This window comes from Podarcis erhardii (genome assembly GCF_964252035.2).
Source record: "Podarcis erhardii genome assembly, chromosome: 3".
Taxonomy (NCBI): Eukaryota; Metazoa; Chordata; class Lepidosauria; order Squamata; family Lacertidae; genus Podarcis; species Podarcis erhardii.
Window position 1 is genome coordinate 15,414,892 of NC_138507.1, and position 19,572 is coordinate 15,434,463.

Sequence of the window (19,572 nt, forward strand, 5' to 3'; positions counted from 1 at the left end):
TTGGGCAGATAGAAATACAATTGGTAGCCCAATAAAATAAAACCAAAAGTGAATCTTATAGAACAATTTTATTTTAAAGTTGGCTGTTTTTAAAAAAAGATATCTGCCTGGCACTGAAAAGATAACAAAAGGGCATTAGGCAAGCCTCTTGGGAGACGCTCTTTTCATGGCTAGTATTGCCAGCACCGAGGACTCCCCCACCCCAGTACTTTTTCATGTTTCGCTGTTACTCCCCTTGGCATGGCAACTGTATGTTGAGAAATGTGCCTGTTGCAGCAAACACTGGTAATACCTGTGTAACCTTAGTAAACCCAGTTACATTAAGGAAGTGCCTCAGGGCAGTTCAATGATTTTTTGTGCTCTATATAATGGAAGAATCTTCAAAGCACAGTACTAGGGTGAGGGATACTTGGCCTCCAAAGGAAGGAAAAAATGCATAATAAGGAATTTGAATATGAAGATAGCAGAGAGGATGATGTAGAGTACAATAGGCAAAAAGTAAGACAAATGCAAGGTCCCCTTGAAAAAAAGGAGACATTTACCCAGTGAGATCATGTCATAATCAATGCCCACTTAATTATTATTATTTATTTATTTCTAACCCACCTATCTGGCTGGGTTTCCCCAGGCACTCTGGGCAGCTCCCAGCAGAATATTAAAAACACGATAAAGCATCAAACATCAAAACCTCCCTAAACAGGGCTGCCTTCAGGTGTCTTCTAAAAGTCAGATAGTTGTTTATTTCCTTAGCATCTGATGGGAGGGCGTTCCACAGGGCGGGTGCCACTACCGAGAAGGACCTCTGCCTGCTTCCCTGTAGCTTCACTTCTTACAGTGAGGGAACTGCCGGAAGGTCCTTGGAGCTGGACTTCAGTGTCCAGGCTGAACCATGGGGGTGAAGATGCTCCTTCAGGTATACTAGGTATATTCCTTCAGGTATATTCCAGCCTTGATACAACTTTGCTAATATGGTACATTTCTATGACTAGGGGATATTGTATTTATATATTTTGAAATGGAAACTAAACCGCTCTTCGCTTGTAATCTTTCTGATTAGGATCAAAACATGATATTTATTTATAGATGGTGAGGGTTCGATCTTTCATGACCTAAACCAGACAGTTGCAAAGTACATGTTGGCACTTCCTGTTGAAGGCAAAGTAATGTGACTCCCTCTGTGTGGGGCTGGGGCAACACCTGAACCTTTCTGGGGCCCTGTTCTGGCCTGCTGCTTCAGATTCAGTGAAGGACACTATCCTGTCACCAGTGTTCAGCCCAGCGCGTTTTTGTGCACCGTGTTGTCATTTAGCTTTGAGCAGTGAAAACAGGATGGACCAGGTGGGTTATTAGCCTGATCCAGTACATTTCTCCTTAGACTCTATTTAGATACCAGGTATTGTTAGATACCAGGTATTGTTTCCAAATACTAAATTGAACACAGAAACTCCTGGCATGCAGGGCTGGCCCAAAGCATTCTCACAGTGGCCAACTAGGTGCTGATGGGAAGCACCAACGCATGAGTTCAACAAGGTTAACATACGCAAGACTTATATATGCAGCTATGTTCTTGTTTCTTCATGTTCTTTATTCTTGTTGTTCCTGGTATCTCTTTCGGGCATCTAGTTCTCAACTTTTATGGCGCTAAATGAAAAAGACCCGCTGGTCCAAGTTGCAGGCTGTCAAACTTAGCTCTTGCTTAAGAATTGTTGGGAAGACATTTTTGTGCAGATCAGCTTGTCTAAATTCAGAGTCTCCCTTTTGTCATGGTGAAGCTAAATTAAAAGTCCATTCCATCTTATTGTCAGTAACTGGTATCTTGCTGTTCCTAAACACCAGGCGGCAATGCAATACTTTTCTCTAACGTTGGAAAGATTTCAATATCTGGATACCCTGGGTCTATTTTTTGGTATACAAGGGGGCAGCATCCAACAATGTACAGTGTATGAAAAAAGGATACCACCAGGACTATTGGTGTATTTGGGCCAAGCCTAGCGTACTCCTTCAAGAGAGAGTGTTTCAACCCTCCTTAATAGATAATCTGAAGCAGTTGTTTTGTTATGCTATCAATAATTTCATGTATGGCCTAATGATCTAACAAGTGCTTTCCTGGGAAGAACAGTGAAAGGAGAAAAGCATTGTGATGTAGGAATTCATAGAGAAGAACAATGACATGAAAGTGGATGCCAGGTGAATGGGTGCATGGTGATTTCGAACCTGTAAAAGCTGGGTTTTTTACTAGACAAAGCTTGTGCAATTTGTGATTAGGGTTGCCAGATTCTGAGTTCAAAAATTCCAGGTTTTATCCCCAGGGTATCTCAAGACTTGACTAGTGAAGGTGGGACTAATAGCACAAACTATTAATTTTGTGCTTGGTCTAGTTTGTTCTTGAAATTGAATTCTGGTGGACAAGTTGGGCCAGCAACAAATGGTTGTAGTGTTTGGAATGCTCCTATTCAGAATTCCTTCTGGCTACCTCTGCTCTTTTCCTCAGTATTCTATACCACTTATTACTTTGCTTCCTCAGTTTTCTATTTCCTTCCTTCTTCCCCAATAGATGGTCAATATTCTGAAACTACAGTGGTGTCTCGCAAGACGAAAAGAATCCGTTCCGCGAGTCTCTTCGTCTAGCGGTTTTTTCGTCTTGCGAAGCAAGCCCATTGACGGATTAGCGGATTAGCGCTATTAGCGGCTTTTAGCGGCTTATCGGCGTAGCAGATAAGCAGATAAGCGGCTTAGCGGCTTAGAAAAGGGGGGGGAGGGGGGAAAAACGCAGGAACTCGCAAGACATTTTCGTCTTGCAAAGCAAGCCCATAGGAAATTCGTTTTGCGAAGCACCTCCAAAACGGAAAACCCTTTCGTCTAGCGGGTTTTTCATCTTGAGAGGCATTCGTCTTGCGGGGCACCACTGTACTGACCATATTTAGTCTTCCTTGTGTTGTTTTGGGGTATCCCCCTGCATTGGGTTTTTTTCACCCTAAAGAAATTCGTACTTCTTTAAACATTTGGGTTCCCCCCACCTTCCCTCTTGTGCATGGATGGTGTGGTTTTGGCTACATAAGGATCCACACTCAGAAGTGAGTTTTCTGTTAATATAAAAGACAGAGGGACATGCAGGGAGGTGAGCATTAGATTCAAGTAAATATGGTACTTCAGAGTAATAAAACATAGGTACGAATTGTGTTGCATAACAGGCACTTTTGCATCAAAATCCAAAATGACTTTTCAGATACCTGTTCTAACAAGAGCAGTGAAAAGCGCTAATCTATTCTTCCAAATAAGACACTTGTATGACATGTTTACATTTGCCACGGCCATCTGTCAACAAGTAATAAAGTTTACTTTTACAGACTGGAATATTGAGAAACGTACTAAATAATCTGGCAAAAGTAATTGCAAAATGTAATAGGAATAGTAACTTGTGTTTGAAAGCATCCATTTGTCTTTTATAGCTATGTGGTCAAGTCTTATAAGTTGCAAAAAAAGGAAAAGGAAAAAAAAAGAGGTTTATAGCTCCTTTTCTAGTCAAAAGCCTTGAACTTAAATAAAGGGGCCTAAATATGCCTAAAATATAGTCAAGTTTGAAAGCTGACCACCAGGAGGCCCTGTACCAAAGACTATTTTGTTGCATACTGGGCCCTCTAGTTTACTGATAATCTCAAGTTTTTGCAAGAAGGTGCTTAATTAGGGGATTAATACAATCATATCCAGCCAAATAATTCCATGTGCATGTATAATAATGGTTCATTTTTAAATGATACTGGAACAGAGTAGACCAAGAGCAAATTAATAAATTGCCAGTGTTTCCTTCACTGAATTGAAGGTGCTGCTGGCCTGTTGTATTTTTTCAGGAAGGCAAGTTGCTGACTTGGGGTTATACAAATTCTCTTACAAGGGAGAGAAAAGTTGTTCCATAAGCATTTTTAGGGTTTCTGGTTAACTTTGGAAGAGAACAAAACTAGAAAAGAATCCTACACTGGCCAGTGATTTCATCTTGTCTTGACCGCTGGCTGCTCTTCAGGGAGATGGGTGTGTGTGACCTGCAACCGTTTGTAAAAATGTGGAGGAATCTAGATCTTCCTGAACAAACCTCAAGAGCCCTCACAATTAATTTGCCCGTTGCTTCATGTGGAAAGTTTTAAACCGCACGTAAATCATTTTAGTTTAATACTGAAACAATACTAGAAAAATGCTTACTCCAGAAAGATTTGTGTAATGTTGAAGATACATGTTAATTTCATAAACTTGTTTAGATGTTGTCAGGGAACTGCCATCAGAGCCAAGGGGGGTGGTAAGGCTCCCCGATGACGCTGGAGAGGGAACCAGCAAGGAGAGAGGGAGAGCTTCTGATGGGGAAGGAAATAGACGTGACACCAGAGAGGAAAGGGAGGCGGAGGGAACTTCGGAGGGAAGGCTCAGGGACGGTTCCAGCGAGACCAGCGGGGAGAGCACAGGACCTCCCCTTGGGACGCCCACTCTGCGCAGAAAGCTTCCGCGCAGGGAAGCTAGGCGGCGAGTTGGTGTCAAAGAACTCTTATGTTGGAGGAAATTCAGGAAACGCCCACTGACGGATTCTGCCAGTGATTGAGACAGTCACGGAGTACTGACTGTCCAGCCAGGGGAAAGTTTTAACCAAACTACTCAGCTTGGAGCAGTTTGTCCCTTACGCACAAGCAACCCCAAACCCCATTACAGATGTGTATGGGCTCATTTGCCCAATGGGCAAGTCTAAAAATAGCTAGCCAAATACCAAATCTCTGTGTCTCATTATTAGCACAAAACCAAGCTCGTTTTAATGTATGTTGAACACAATTACTTACCTTGAAGATCAACCACTAAAGGCCTCTTAAAGTTCACCTGAAGAGACCCCTTGTTCTTACAAACTTCGTGCTAATATACAGCTTGGGGGAATATGTAATCTACCTGGTTAAGCAAGATTCCTGCCACGCCTGTAGTTGTTACCTTTCATTGGAGTTCTTGTATAAATTAGTTTTTGTCCTAAGCTACATGGCATTATTTATAAATTACCCATGTTGTTCAAAAACAGAGTGCACTCAACAAAACACTCTCACCCCACATATATAGCCTTTCTGGCAGAGTGCATTTATGGAAATAAGCTATCTGACAGGTCAACAGGTGGAATGTACCCCAAGTTTGGGGCTGCTAACCAATTTCAGAGAAAAGCAACAAAGAATTAACCACTTTTCTTCTGTTGGCAGTACACATATTAGTAGCACATAACAACTGGAAAGGATTGGAATATTTGCAAATATCTCACTGGAAACAGAATGTGTGGACAGTTGCTATATCAGGGGTGGAAACAAAGACTGCAAGCACTGAACAGTACAAGAGACACAGATGATGTTATTGAAATTTGGCATCCTCTTTTAAAATATTCCATTGATAATCCTGAAGAATGGCATCCACCCAAATCACAAACTGGACTTTGCCAAAACTTAATGGACTGATTTACCCTGAGGGAAGGAGTGGGGTAGATTGGGATGGGGGAATTCTTTGGAATTGTTTTTATACACTGAAAATCAATAAAACCTATTGTAAAAAACAGAAAAGAGTGCACTTGTGTATTTATCTGCATTAATTTACATAAATTTTAGATTATTGGTAGTCAATTGCACTAATAATGCATAAATATTAAGCAGTACTTATTAATATTTATCATTACTATTGCGAGTTTTTCATGGAAGTTGGTCATTTCAGTACCAAATGCTGTTGCCCAAGGTACAAATGGTGGTTGTAAGCATGTGTTTCCAAATACTGGAATACTGTGACAGCTCTGCTCTGCCGTTTGATATGAAGAGGAAGAATGTTCCCAAGCTGCAGTCATTGGTCATTGGATGCCAGTGTCAATGAACCATTTCCTTGTGCTGATGTATTAAATCCTGCCTTCATTAATAATCATGAAGCAGTACAATAATAATGCTTCAAGGTAGCTCTGATTTCTGAGATTACAACATGCTAATAATTATTTCCGAAAGCTTTAGATTCCTCATTCTCCCACCTCTTCCCCTTTTGCGCTTATCTCCTTAGTGTAAATGCTAGCTAAAGGCAATACTGCTCTCCTGTGTCCATTAGGCTTTTTCTCACATTATATCTATCAACATAAATAGTAATGCTAGCTGTTTTCCTGGCTAATTATTATGAAAATGTGCTTGAATTTCTCTTCACATTTGATACTGAGGCAGGCCAGTGGTTCATCCAACTCAGGGCTCATCTAGACTTCCTTTTGCATTGGACTTTCCAGATCAGTGTCCAGGTGGTTCTTTTTTTATATATTCTGTCAATTTCCCCGGAAAACCTGGTGTTTAATGCTGATTCAGTACAATCTGCAGAAAACTTGTTTGGCACTTATTCCAATTCAGCAGTAAACAGTGGGTTTTCCTTGAGGAAAGCGGTGGGACTTGTTCCTGGAAAGCACACAAGTCTTGATGAGACCTCACTCAGCATTGCCTCTCTGATATAACAGGCAGTCGCTATTCAGAGTTGGATGCTTTCTCAGCACTGTTTTGAGATGCTGGGAATCAGACCTGGGACCCCTCTGCGTGTTAAGCAGATATTCTACCACTGAACTTTGGCCTATCCATGATTAACATATTTGCATATTCATAGACCCTTTGTATTTGGGGGGAAAGACAATGCTGATAGAAGGCAAAGGAAGAGTGGGGCAGAGAGGGAGAGAGCAATATAGAGTAAAGTTTCACCAGATTCCATACAGGCACATGAACTAGAATATTTGTTTTCACTGAGATGGAGCAACTCCTAAGGAACCCACTCCAGGATGAGTCAGTAAATGTTTAGAACAGACATGCTATTTTAAGCCAACAGAATCAGATTGATAGATTGTTCCTCCTGAATCAGACCGCAAGCACAAATGAAGAGGCAAGCATCAAGTTGGTTCTAGGAAGCAGTAATTTTGTTCCATGCACTTCCATCCGTGTTTTTTGGTACAGCAAAAATGGCTCACTCAAGAAGTATACCAACACGCTCAGTCCCATCTAAGTATCTACTTATATCCCAGCCAAGACTCTTAATTTCAAATGGAGGGCAGGCATAGTTGGAAACAGGACAACCAGTGATGTGGCTGAGACTCAGGCAATTGATGTATTACTGTGTTTAGAGCAAGATTTGTTTAAGGAATGCTGTAGTTTTATGCCCAAGTGAAATAATTATTGCTATAACTTGCTTTATTTCCATTTTCAGGAAAATGGTGTCTCAAACGGAAGCATCTACAAACGAACATTTAATGAGTCCTTTGAACAAGCACCAATGTATGTGTCTATCCTTACGTATGCGGGTTTTGTCGTAGCAACGTCATTTGGTTACCTGCGAGACTTCTTGAGAGCTTGTGGACTTCAAAAAACTATTGTTGCTGTAGAGCGGGAAGAACAAAAGGTATATAGAATCAAAAACTGGTGAATGCTCTGATTCCTTCCCAAGCAGGAAGGGAATATCCAGAACAGGGTTGTAGGTGGAGGATTCGACTGTCACTTACCCTTCAGATCTCAGGTTCCCATACTGCTTTCCATCCATCCCCCGACATAGCATGTCTCAAGACACATCTGTGGCAGAAGTCTGCATGTGTCAGGCCACAGTTGGAGAGAGATCCCTTACTGACAGTAGACCACCCATGTTTTAGATGCCTGCCTTTTTCATTTTGGAATTTCTTTCTAAAATATCCAAGTCATCCGACTAGTTTACTAAATAACGTGGAGCAAGATATAAATGGGTGCAGCCTGCTCTCCACCTTCCCCTGCAAAACAACAATGACAACCTTAATAGTATTTCAGATTTAGCACGTGTGATGTGAATATAATGCTTTTTTCTTTAAAATAAAATCTTCCTTAAATTGGATCTTATGAAGGATACAGGTGTGTGCTTGCAATTTTCCATAAGAATCAGGTGGCACCAAGTGAAATATTTTCTTGCACTGGTCAATAATTCTGGTGAGGTTCATTCAGAGGTGTTTGGAATCTGGGGGATGGGGAACGATACCTTGGCCTCTGCCAAGTGAGTGCAGACAGTACTGAGTTGGATGAACCAGTGTCCTGAGTCTATATAAAAGCAGCTACTGATGTTCCTCTTACAGGTAGGTAGCCGTGTTGGTCTGCCATAGTAAAAAAAAATAATAATCCTTCCAGTAGCACCTTAAGGACCAACTAAGTTTGTTATTGGTATGAGCTTTCGTGTGCATGCATACTTCTTCAGATACCAATGATGTTCCTCTGTGATAGGAAAAAACTGTGGCAAAGGTCCTGGAGAGATGCTTGCAGTTAGAATAAATAATACTTGCTGACTTGGACAAATCTGGTATATGCAACTTTTTTCCAGTATCCATTCTGCATTCTGCAAATTGAGTTAATTTGCATCAATCAAGTTCTAGGGGAAAGGCTGTTCAGACATATAAATAAATATGAATGATCAGACTTGTCTTTTGAGTGCCACCCTATAAATGCATATTCATAGCTACCTGACTTGCAGATGGATGGTCTCACATGCAGATTTCAAGAGGTTTGGTATCTCTCAGCAAATAACTTTTTAAGGGATAGGGATAGTTGACACATTCTACTGAGAAGCTCGCCTCTTACCATGTTGAAAATGTAGATGTGAACCAGTCCTGGAGATGTGTCTGAAAAGCATAGGGTGTATTCCTATTATGCATGTGCTCTTTTCTCTTCTTACCCTTCCTACGCTCACTGACCTCAACCTGAGAAACTGTGTGTTATCACCTCCAGTTACAGATAGTAAGGATGATCTCTTCTAAAAGACGGCAGAGCATGTTGCATTTTCTTCTGTTTATGTAAGAAAAATGCAACTTAGCATCACTGTCTGAAGCATTATGTTTTTTCTTTTGCAAATTGGTGGATCTAGCAGGGAATGCTTCCAGCACAGGGGGGAAATGCAGTGTTGAAGTAGTTTGGTTTCAGGGGGCAGGTATATTATGCAAGGAAGCGGACTTCTTACCAAACATCAAATGCCTGGTTCGAAGTTCATTGTTAATTTGCTTATTAGTCTTCAAATCACTTGTCAGGTAAATGGAATGGCAACCCATTTGATCTAACAGATAGCTTATTTTTCAGTGCAAAAGCTTCCCTTTTAAGTACCACATGGCTGGCTGGCTGGCTGGCAGACACAGAAGTACACTGTCCCTAAGGTATGGTGTTACAATCTCACAAGAATCACAGAATTGTAGAATTAGAAGGGACCATGAAGACTATCTGGTCCAGCCCCCTGCAATTCAGGAGTCCTCCCCACAGCCATCCCTGAGTGGTCTCAAACCACCAACCTTCTGATTAACAGCCAGACAAACTGACCCATTGTGCCACTGCTAGTGTGCTAAGTCCCCTTTTTATTTTACAAAGTGCTTTTCAGTCTTACCTGTTTTGATAGAGACATACATACATACATACATACATACATACATACATACCAGAACACCACCAATGAAAGTCTACCTCTTGCCAGTCTAGATCACACTATATTTATCTTACGAAGACTTACAGCCTTCTCTAGTGTGGCAGACTTGGGGGTCGGTGACAGGCCTAAAACCCCTCCATATAACAACTAAAATGTGCCCATCTTTAATCTCCAACCCCAAAGGCCAAGGAGGTAGATCTTAGAATGCTTCAGAGATGTCAAATTTTTAACTCTGTAGCAGGATGGAATGCTATAACTGGAGGACAATATCAGTTGTGCAGGGGGTTTTTTTTAATCCCACCTTTCATCTAAAGAACTTAGAACTACTGTTCTCTTATCATTGTTTTCCCCATCCCCATTTTATCCGTGCAGCAGCCCTGTAAGGTGGGTTAGGCAAAGAAAGTGACTAACTGGCCCGACAATATTTGGGAAGCTTCGTGGCAGAGTAGGGATTTGAATCTAGACTTCCTAATCTTACCTTAACACTGTAACTAGCAGACCACATGCAGTCATGTGTACAGCTGTTTTTTTATATATAATAAAAAAAACCCTTAATGATACATATATCCTTGAGATGTAACTTTGCACACTTCTTTTCCCTTTAAAAAACCTAGGATTTTGTACCACTTTATCAAGATTTTGAAAACTTTTTTACAAGAAACCTCTACGTGAGAATAAGAGACAATTGGAACCGCCCTATCTGCAGCGTTCCTGGACCAAAGTTTGATCTGATGGAACGTGTTTCAGATGATTACAACTGGACATTTAGGTGGGTCAGGCTAGTAAATACAGGTGATGATCGATGAAGAAAAATGTGTCTCTCACTCTCTTTCCATAGCTATCAGTGGAATTTTGTAATTACCTATTTTGTGATACCACAGAAATCATAGAATCACAGAATTGTAGAGTCTGGACAGATCTGTTTGGGAAGTCTTTTTATAAAGATTGTGTACTTGAATTGTGACTCAAACCTAAAATTATTAATGGTTTCAACATAAGCCCTGTTCCTGTGTTAACTCACTTGCACAGAACTTGCATCTTGAAGCAGGGTTGCATTTCTGCCCTTGATGGTAGCCTGGCTGGCACATTACACAGTGGCCCAGGGCTTATCCCCACCTCCATTTGACCCCCAACTTTTGTCTGGGGGAAACCTGACATTTAGTTCTGAATTGGAACAAACTGCAACTGAGTTTTCCACGGATTGTTGTTTGCACCGATTTAGCACTAAAGAGTGGGTTTTCAGGGGGAAAGTGGCAGGGCAAAGGCAAAACTGCTCAGACTTGTGCCTAGAAAGCATGGGACAAGCAGAAAACCACTTGGACCCTTTCTTTATAGGCACAGGATAATCAGAAGAGTGGACAAGCCCTTAGTGTAAGCATACACGCTCCCAAAGAAGAGATTGCAATCATTTTGCTGCTGCTTCCCGTTTGTTCTGCTGCTAATTGTGATGTCCAAACCAGGACTAATCAATTAGATCTCCTGGACAAACCATGAGTTTTAAAACAAATAACAAACCTTCTGTTGACCCCGCCGATCTCTCCAGGGAGCACAGTCAGATACATGTAAAAGCTGGAGGGGGAGAGCTTCTATTTCATTAGCAAGTGCATGTATCATGTATATGCTGAACACCATACCAGCCAGATTAGAGTATCAGGACTGAACTCTGAGCTACCACAAACTTCAAACATAAACGCTATAGGAAATCCATGTTGTTAATCTGGAATTAATCCGAATTCTTTATTTTGATCGCAACAGAGAAAGGAACAGAGTACAAGGGGTATTGATCCTGGTAGCCAATTGCACTGGCTGCCAATTAGCTTCCAGGCCCAATTCAAAGCACTGTTTTTCACCTATAAAGCCTTAAATGGCTCAGGACCGCAATACCTCAAGGACTGTCTCTTCCCATATAAACTGCCCCAGATTCTGTGTTCATCATCTGAGGCCCTTCTTCATGTGCCTCCTCCACTTGAGGTCTGGAGGATGGCAACATGAGAACGGGCCTTTTCTGCAGTGGCTCCCCATTTGTGAAATATTCTCCCAAGAGAGGTCCGCCTATATATTTTTAGGTGACAGGCGAAAACGTTCCTCTTAAACAGGCCTTTGGCTGATTTATATTCTACAACCTTTTAAATGTGTCTGTGGGAAGGGAGGGGTTTTTGTTGTTGTTGTTTGCTGTTTTGTTTTAATTATTTACTTGTTTTTATCCTGTATTTTGTTTTGTGAGCCACCCTGAGATCTTACGACGAAGGGCAACATATAATTCTAATAAATAACAACAACAATAAGGGAAGTAAGAATTGCTTTTGAAAAAAGATTGTAACTTTTATAGATTACTTTTCAAATTTGAGGAACTGTCACTGCTCAAGAAAATAAATTTTGCAAAATCCTCTCCAGAATACATTATTCAAATAAATTGACTGAGAGAAAAACACCCATGCAGCTGCTTGTGTGTTTGATGCAGGTGAAAAAGGACTTCATTTGTTGGCTGAAATGTAGTTCCTTGTGCAGAGTTTGCTACTCGCACATATGCTTTACCAATGACCAGATCTATTAAATAAAAGGAAACAAGGGCAAGGTTTATAGGGTCACTTCCATCATATAGTTTTTTCATGTTGGCCTAACTCAGATCTTCAATTCAGGAGGTTTTAATAATGCCATTTATGTTTTATTATATCAACATTGTGATTTAAATATTGAAATAAGTTTTTTTTCACTTGGCTGTAGGTTCACTGGAAAGATAATGAAGGATGTAATCAACATGGGTTCATATAACTACCTCGGCTTTGCAGAAACTGATCCTAGCGCTTTGAAAACTGTGGGCACTATGCTGCATAAATATGGCACAGGCGTATGTAGCAGCAGACAGGAAATGGGTAAGGAACAGTTTTTCAGTTACTACCACGATCTTTAGTGTTGGGAGCTCTTTTTTGGAAATGGCTAAAAATCCATTTGAGAATACATTTCTGGCTCCATTTCAAACCACGAAACCATTTTTAAAAGTAGCCATCATGCAAATTTGTTGTACTTATAAGCACCTTTAAAAAATCATTCTGTTCTCTCATAAAATTAGCTGACAGGATCAGTATGGAACATAACGTATTTTATATTAGTCACACGCAACATTGGGCAATGGTATCCAGGATTAGTTTATCTGCTCTGGATCAATTATAATGCCTTCTGTGACACTGAGGCTTAAGTCTTTCAGTATCTCTAAGGAGTATTTGAATAATATGCAAATGCTTCACTGAAGGTATAAAAGTGCAACGGGCACGAAACAACTAGCAGGGGCACCATTATCCTGGAACATTATCTCAAGAAAAAGCACAGTGACACCGACATAAAGTTTTTTTCCATTAGGCGACTGAAGTCTGAAATCAGAATTAATAATAATAATATTTATATCCTGCCCATCTGGCTGGGTTTCCCCAGCCACTCTGGGCAGCTCCCAACAGAATATTAAAAACACAATAAAACATCAAACATTCAAAACTTCCCTAAACAGGGCTGCCTTCAGATGTCTTCTCAAAGTCAAATAGTTGTTTATTTCCTTGGCATCTGATGGGAGGGTGTTCCACAGGGAGGGCACCACTACTGAGAAGTCCCTCTGCCTAGTTCCCTGTAACCTCACTTCTCGCAGGGAGGGAACCGCCAGAAGGCCTTTGGAGCTGTACTTCAGGGCCAAGGCCGTTTAGAGCTTTAAAGGTCAGCACCAACATTTTGAATTGTGCTAGAAAAACGTACTGGGAGCCAATGTAGGTCTTTCAGGACTGGTGTTATATGGTCTCAGAAGCCACTCCCAGTCACCAGTCTAGCTGCTGCATTCTGGATTAGTTGTAGTTTCTGGGTTTCCTTCAAAGATAGCCCCACATAGAGCACATTGCAGTAGTCCAAGCTGGAGATAACCAGAGCATGCACCACCTTCTCAATACTAAGAAAGTACTCTTGAGACAAGAAATTAAGTTTATTCATCTTCTTAATACAATCACACCGCATGGGTTGAATACATCTTTTAATTTGGGCTGTTTCTTGTAGTATCTCCTTAAGAAATCCCCGGTGTTTCAGTCTCTACTAATAAATGTCTACTAGTGGGCTTCCTCTGTGCTCTGCTAGCCAGCAAGCAGCAGTTGTCTCTACTTGTACCCAATGTGGGACCTTATTAACTTCACAGGGTGAGTCAGCCTGCTCATGGTCTGGAATAGTTTACACTACAGTGGAACCTTGGTTGTCGAACACTTCGGAAGCTGAACGCCGACAACCCGGAAATGAATGCTTCAGTTTTCGAACGAGCCTCAAATGTCGAACGGCTTCCTAGGCGTTTTTCTCCATTTTTTAAAAGGAATTTGCCAACCAGCAATTGTGCCTTGGTTGCTGAACATTTTGGAAGTTGAACAGTCTTCCGGAATGGATTACGTTCAACAACGAGGTTCCACTGCATATAGTCTGGCTTGGGTTGCTACCATATTCTTCTATATTGTCAGCTGAAGAAGGAGTTTCTCTTCGAAACTGGGATCACCGGCCTCCAGTCCTGTTTGCTATAGCTGCTCCACCACTCCCAATAACTCCCTTGCGTCGAAGATAATGAAAATATATCATTAATTGTAATATTGTACTTATTTTGACGATTCTGGAGTACTGCTTGCATGTACTGTATGCCTTGTAATAGCGGGTACATTGTGACAAATACATTCGTGGTACTTTGCTTGCCATATATCATGTCTTTGTATGCTGGCCTGAACCCCTGTGTTTTCTATTTGTGTGTGGTCCTATACAGTGGGTTCCTTATTTTTGTGCTTGGAGTAAGTAAGAGGCAGAGTTTCTCCAAACTTTAGCTTTTTGGAATTCCTGACATCCCAAAAACCTTAGGGGAAAGCTGGTTGAACTTGTTCTGAGCTCCAGTAGATAGTTTTTCTACGCATTACCAACAACAGCACCAGTGAACACTTGCTTTATAGCAGTCATACCATTGGTGCATTGTGCTCATTATTGTCAATGTTGACTGTGTGCCACTGTCTAGGATTTCAGGCAGGAGTCCTTTCTCAACTGTACCTGGAGAATCTAATGTCAAACCTGGGATTTTTTCGCTTGCAAAGCATGCACTCTGCTAGTGAGCTATGACCCTTCCAGTAAGCACAGTGTTGGTCGATGTAACAATATTTGTGCCTGCCAGCCTAAGCATGTAAATCCCTGCCTAGATTGAGTTAGTTCTATCCTTTTTGCATTAAAAGTTGGGCTTAGAAACATGTTGAAACTGAACTGGGTATTTCATCCCCACCCTGTGTATCTTGTCACAAACCTCCCAGTGATAAGATCTGGTAGGTGCCTTATGGTTTTTCCTGAACACCTCACCTACCACCTACAGAGGTTCCACTCTAATTAGAAATGTGCAAAGCAAAGGGCTGGTCTTGCACACCCTTGCCAGTCAGGTTTGACTTATGCAAAGATGAATCAGGAATTAGTTCTCATTATGTTCTGAGAGCCATTGACATGCAGATGTAGCTGCATGTTAATGTAGCCTGAAACATATCTGTCACACTGGTTTTTGCCTGTAACATAGACAAGGATGCTTTTGCAACATCATGGAGGTGACCTTGCTAATTGCCAAAAATTGTATTTGGTTAGTTCATTTGAACAGCCGAGAGTGTTCCATTATCTGATGATTTGTCACAGAGTAATCCACTAGCCATGTCATAATTTCCAATTTATAGTGGTCATTTGTAAAAATTTGGAAGCTATTGTGGGGAGGCGGGAGTCTTAACAGTAAACTTGTGTTACCTGTTTTAAGAACGCATTGGTCTGAATCTAGAGTAGCACTTCTGCAAATAGGCTGCAGTCCCAGAATTTCCCCCTTGCTGTTCCAGAGGGTCCTTCAATCCTCTGGAGCAGATTTTCGGATAGGGGAAATGGGGAATCAGCAAAAACTGACACACACCACATCCTGTGAGCAGAACTTTGCACCTGGGATCTCTGGATCCAACTGGACATAGTAACTGTGTGTGTTATATTTCATGAAAGTACAAAAGTGGAAATACTGTTTGTTTGCTTTTTATTCAAACAATAATTACCAATATTGGGTGCTGGCAAACAGCTGTTAGCCCACATATACCTTGGCTTTTGTCAGTTGAGAAGATTATTTTTAAAATTAACTTTACAATACTGCTGTGCCACTTAGCAGCTGGAGCTCACCAGACAGTTCAGAAAACAGAGGTTCAAACTATAAAATGCAAGAACATAACAATAAACGTAACATAAAATCTAAAAACCAGTTAAGACAGCCGCAGAATAAAACCAACAGCAGAAACCAGTAGCAGTGCAAGAATCTAAAAATCATCAAAATATATTTAAACCTGAAGGATTAAAATTGTGAGAGGAGAGTGACCTCAGCTTTATCTCAGAAACTTGCATTTTTTGGGTGTTTGTATGTGTTGGACATGGTGGAACAGCCCAGCAGAGCCTAATCATGTTTAGAATACTGACTGACAGTTGGGGGGGGCAGGGGAGAAACCAGTTGAAAACCAGACAAGGGAATGAAATGGAGTATCCTGTCAAAGGGCATAGGGCTGGTTTTCAAAAACATGGAAGAGGAGCACCCCACGTATTGCAACAGGCTTTTTGTAGGTACATTAGGACTGGCATTCAGGGTAAATCCACAGTGCCTTCTAGATCAACCACAGGAATGAACTAAAAGTCTTTGCTGTTAGTTCCCGGCCGCTCCCAATAATTTCCATAAATAGATAAATAAAATTGAGGAGGGATTCCTGAGGGTGGGAAGAGGAGGGCCTAAAACCATCCAAACCCTTTTGTGGATATTTGCACTCAGCACATGGATAGATCTACTGACTTTCTGGGTAGAGTAGGGCTGTGGGCAGGGACATGTATTTAGCCCTGCCCCCAAGCCACATGACTCCTCTGGTCCCTTTGTATGTTTTTAGTGAACTTTTGCAGCGGGGAAGGAGCCATGGATTAGTTAATCAGAGTTGGTCCAACTCCATCATCAGATCTTTGGCTTTGTTGGCCTTTTATAGCTCCTACTTCACCTAAGTAAGGAAAAACCACACTTGAGATTGAACACTTAGTTATGTCAGCATATGGGATCTTTTAAATAAAAACATTACGTACGTTTATTCATTTATTTCTCTCTATAAATTTTTATATGCCAGTACATCACAATAATATATCATAGCTCTCTGCAACAGTCGAAAGAAAACCATACAACAGAAGCTCAAAACCATTCTCATGTAAGATTCGGAGTAATCTGCTGGGTATATCCACTTCTTGCAAACTGTCCGCTTTGATTTTCTTGGGAAGTACTAATGTGATCTGTAAAACTAGTTTTAATTGTTTCCGACAGGCAACCTTGACAAACATGTTGAGTTAGAAAATCTGGTGGCAGAATTCCTGGGCGTTGAAGCGGCTATGGCATTTGGCATGGGCTTTGCTACAAATTCTATGAACATCCCTGCATTGGTTGGGAAGGTGAGTGAACGTCTTTAGGAATGTCCATATCCCAGGAAACTTATGGACCTTGTGGAAGGTGATGCCCAGGAAAATGTACCTGAGTCATCCTTGCCAGTTTTATGTGCCAGGCTAAGACATTTTAATTTATCCAGGCTTTTGATAGTTAAGTTAGCAGCTATTATGCTACTCATCTTTCAGTGTGCTGAGGTAGACTCCATCCTTCTTAGTTTATTGTTGGGTGAGCATTTCAGGAATTTTCTACTGTATGGTGTTTTTAATTTGACTGTTAGTTTATTTTACCTGTCTGTCTTTTATATTATTAACTCGCTATAGTACACTTTTTATGAAATGAATAACAAATGCAATTAACAGTGATAGAGATAATTTTGGGGTGTATGACTCCCTCAGGAAGGAAACATTAGCAGTGATAGTGAACCTTTTAGAACCTTTTAGAAAGTAACCTTTTAGAAAGTAACACCCACCCTTTTTAAGAATGAGTGGTTGGAACAAGATGGCTAAACGTTTCTGTGTTCCATTTGTCAGAAAGAAAAATAAACACCTTAGTCCACAAAGACGAAATGCAAAACCAAAGTTGTATGCTTCAGTTCAGTCACACGACGGTCCGAAGATTAAAGTGTTGCTTCCATAAAGAATCATGTTCAGAGCAGGCTTCCCTTGAACCTACTAAAGACCCTTCTTACAATATTTCTCAATCAATAAACGTTACAATAAAAGTAAAAAATTGGACATTGATGACAATTACCAAGACCAAATAACATATTGTGATTCGTTATTTACTTCCACAGGGAAGTCTTATTTTAAGTGATGAACTGAACCATTCTTCACTTGTTCTCGGTGCAAGGCTCTCAGGTGCTACAGTTAGAGTCTTCAGACACAACAGTAAGTATTAATACTAGGTATGTTGGGTAAAAGTGGGAAAGTGTTCAAGTGGAATTAAACTGACTTGTGTACACGCAAGGAAACTTCTGTCAATTGACATATGAGACTATTTCACTGAAGATAATGCATGTTAAAACGTGTTTGTACTTCTCATTCATTTAAAAAGAAACACAGCTTTCTGTTTTGCACAAAAGCCCTTAAATTACCCAGGTTGACCTGTTGTATTCAGAACTTTTGGAGGAAACTCTACTGACGCTCTTTGTTGTGAAACAATTCACATGCTCCTAAGTTATTAGAAAAACTGTACAAATGAGTAACTAAAAATGGCCCATACTTCAGTTGGTGCATCAGTTAAACTTTTATGAGCACACTATATACTATATAGCAAATTACATGCCTGACTGACATTGTTTAGGAAAAAAAAGCTACCCATATTAGTCTGTTGCGACAAAAAAAAAAGTCTTGTGGCACCATTTTAAAGAATAATGAATTTTATCATGGTGTAAGCTTTTGTGGATTTGAATCCATGTCATCAGATGTATGGAATGCTACCACAATCTGGCAGAATATACATGGGTGTTTGTGTTATGAGCAAGCACTGATCTCAACATTTTATATCAAACATGGAATGGTTGGGAAGACAAAATCCAGGTTCTGTATAAAAGATCACCATTAAGATACTTGGTTTACTGAAAATTTAATATGGTTGTATGATAAACTAAAAGTATCTTCTACCCCACTGCTCACTCAAGGTAAAATGCACCTCTCACCTCTCACTAATGTGATGCAACGTGTTTTGGTTGTTGACTGGGGTTGCTTCTCAGGGTCATTTAAAGCAGCAGGCTTATTATTCAGTAGAGAGCTTGGAAGTTTGTAAAACATAGTAAGACCAACTCACAACTTAACTTGTACGAATTTATCTGTACATGCTTGGCTCAATTTATTTTTTTTAAAAGGTGGGCGTCTGGGGGGAAAACATTAGCAGTCTTACCTGCCATTGCACTCAGCTTGGGAGAGCATTCAGAGGTGCAGGGAGAGTGTTTTAACCATAAGCAATTTTGGCTTTATGAACTATCCCCCACATAAGTTGAGAGCTGACTGTGTGTTGCAGGAAGACACCCATAAAAACACACCCCACCATGAACAGTAACAGTATTCTAAATGTTGACATTCTTGTTCAGAAAAGAAGTCACTCAGATGTGTCCTTGAACAATTAAATTGTTCAAATATTTAAAAAGATGAATCTGCTGCTGGTCTCCAATTTTTGAAAAGCACAGACTTTTGTTACCCAGAACATGACAGGATTACGGTCTTCCTTATTGGAAGGAGGGATATAAATGTTCTGCAAAGAAATTACATGAATAAATATCTGATGCACTGCTTTCTTGTGTTTTTGTAACCAGATATACAAAGCTTAGAAAAGCTTTTGAAGGAAGCAGTAATACATGGACAACCTCGAAGTCGGAGAGCATGGAAAAAGATTCTGATTCTTGTGGAAGGCATTTACAGGTATACAGAAATTGCAACTCCTGTGCAAGCTCAAGTTGACTTTCACTCCCTGCCATGATTTGGAAGACAATGGGTCTGTAGCTTCTAATTCCATAGGCTCCTTGCATTGTGTAGAACCCCCATCTCACAAGAAGCCTCCATGAACGTGAAAGGCTCTCCACTGCAGACATGGGAGAGCTGAGCTGGCACCTTTCTTCCTACTCGTGATTCTGGTTTCCAGATTATGGCAATACAGCTCAGGATCTTAAGGGCTGCCTTCCCCCATTCGATCCAACCTGG

The 19,572-nt window shown here is 40.7% G+C and overlaps 1 protein-coding gene across 2 annotated transcripts in view; it reads left to right on the plus strand.

Moving 5' to 3' along the window:
- The window catches only part of SPTLC3 (serine palmitoyltransferase long chain base subunit 3), a 61,311-nt gene that overhangs the window by 21,788 nt on the left and 19,951 nt on the right, over positions 1 to 19,572 (plus strand). For both annotated transcript variants that reach the window (XM_081857119.1, XM_081857118.1), the window contains exons 2-7: positions 7,216 to 7,407; positions 10,044 to 10,198; positions 12,154 to 12,302; positions 16,778 to 16,902; positions 17,691 to 17,784; positions 19,188 to 19,293. In XM_081857119.1, coding sequence (XP_081713245.1) covers positions 7,216 to 7,407; positions 10,044 to 10,198; positions 12,154 to 12,302; positions 16,778 to 16,902; positions 17,691 to 17,784; positions 19,188 to 19,293 — 821 coding nt within the window. The remainder of the gene's footprint in view (positions 1 to 7,215; positions 7,408 to 10,043; positions 10,199 to 12,153; positions 12,303 to 16,777; positions 16,903 to 17,690; positions 17,785 to 19,187; positions 19,294 to 19,572) is intronic.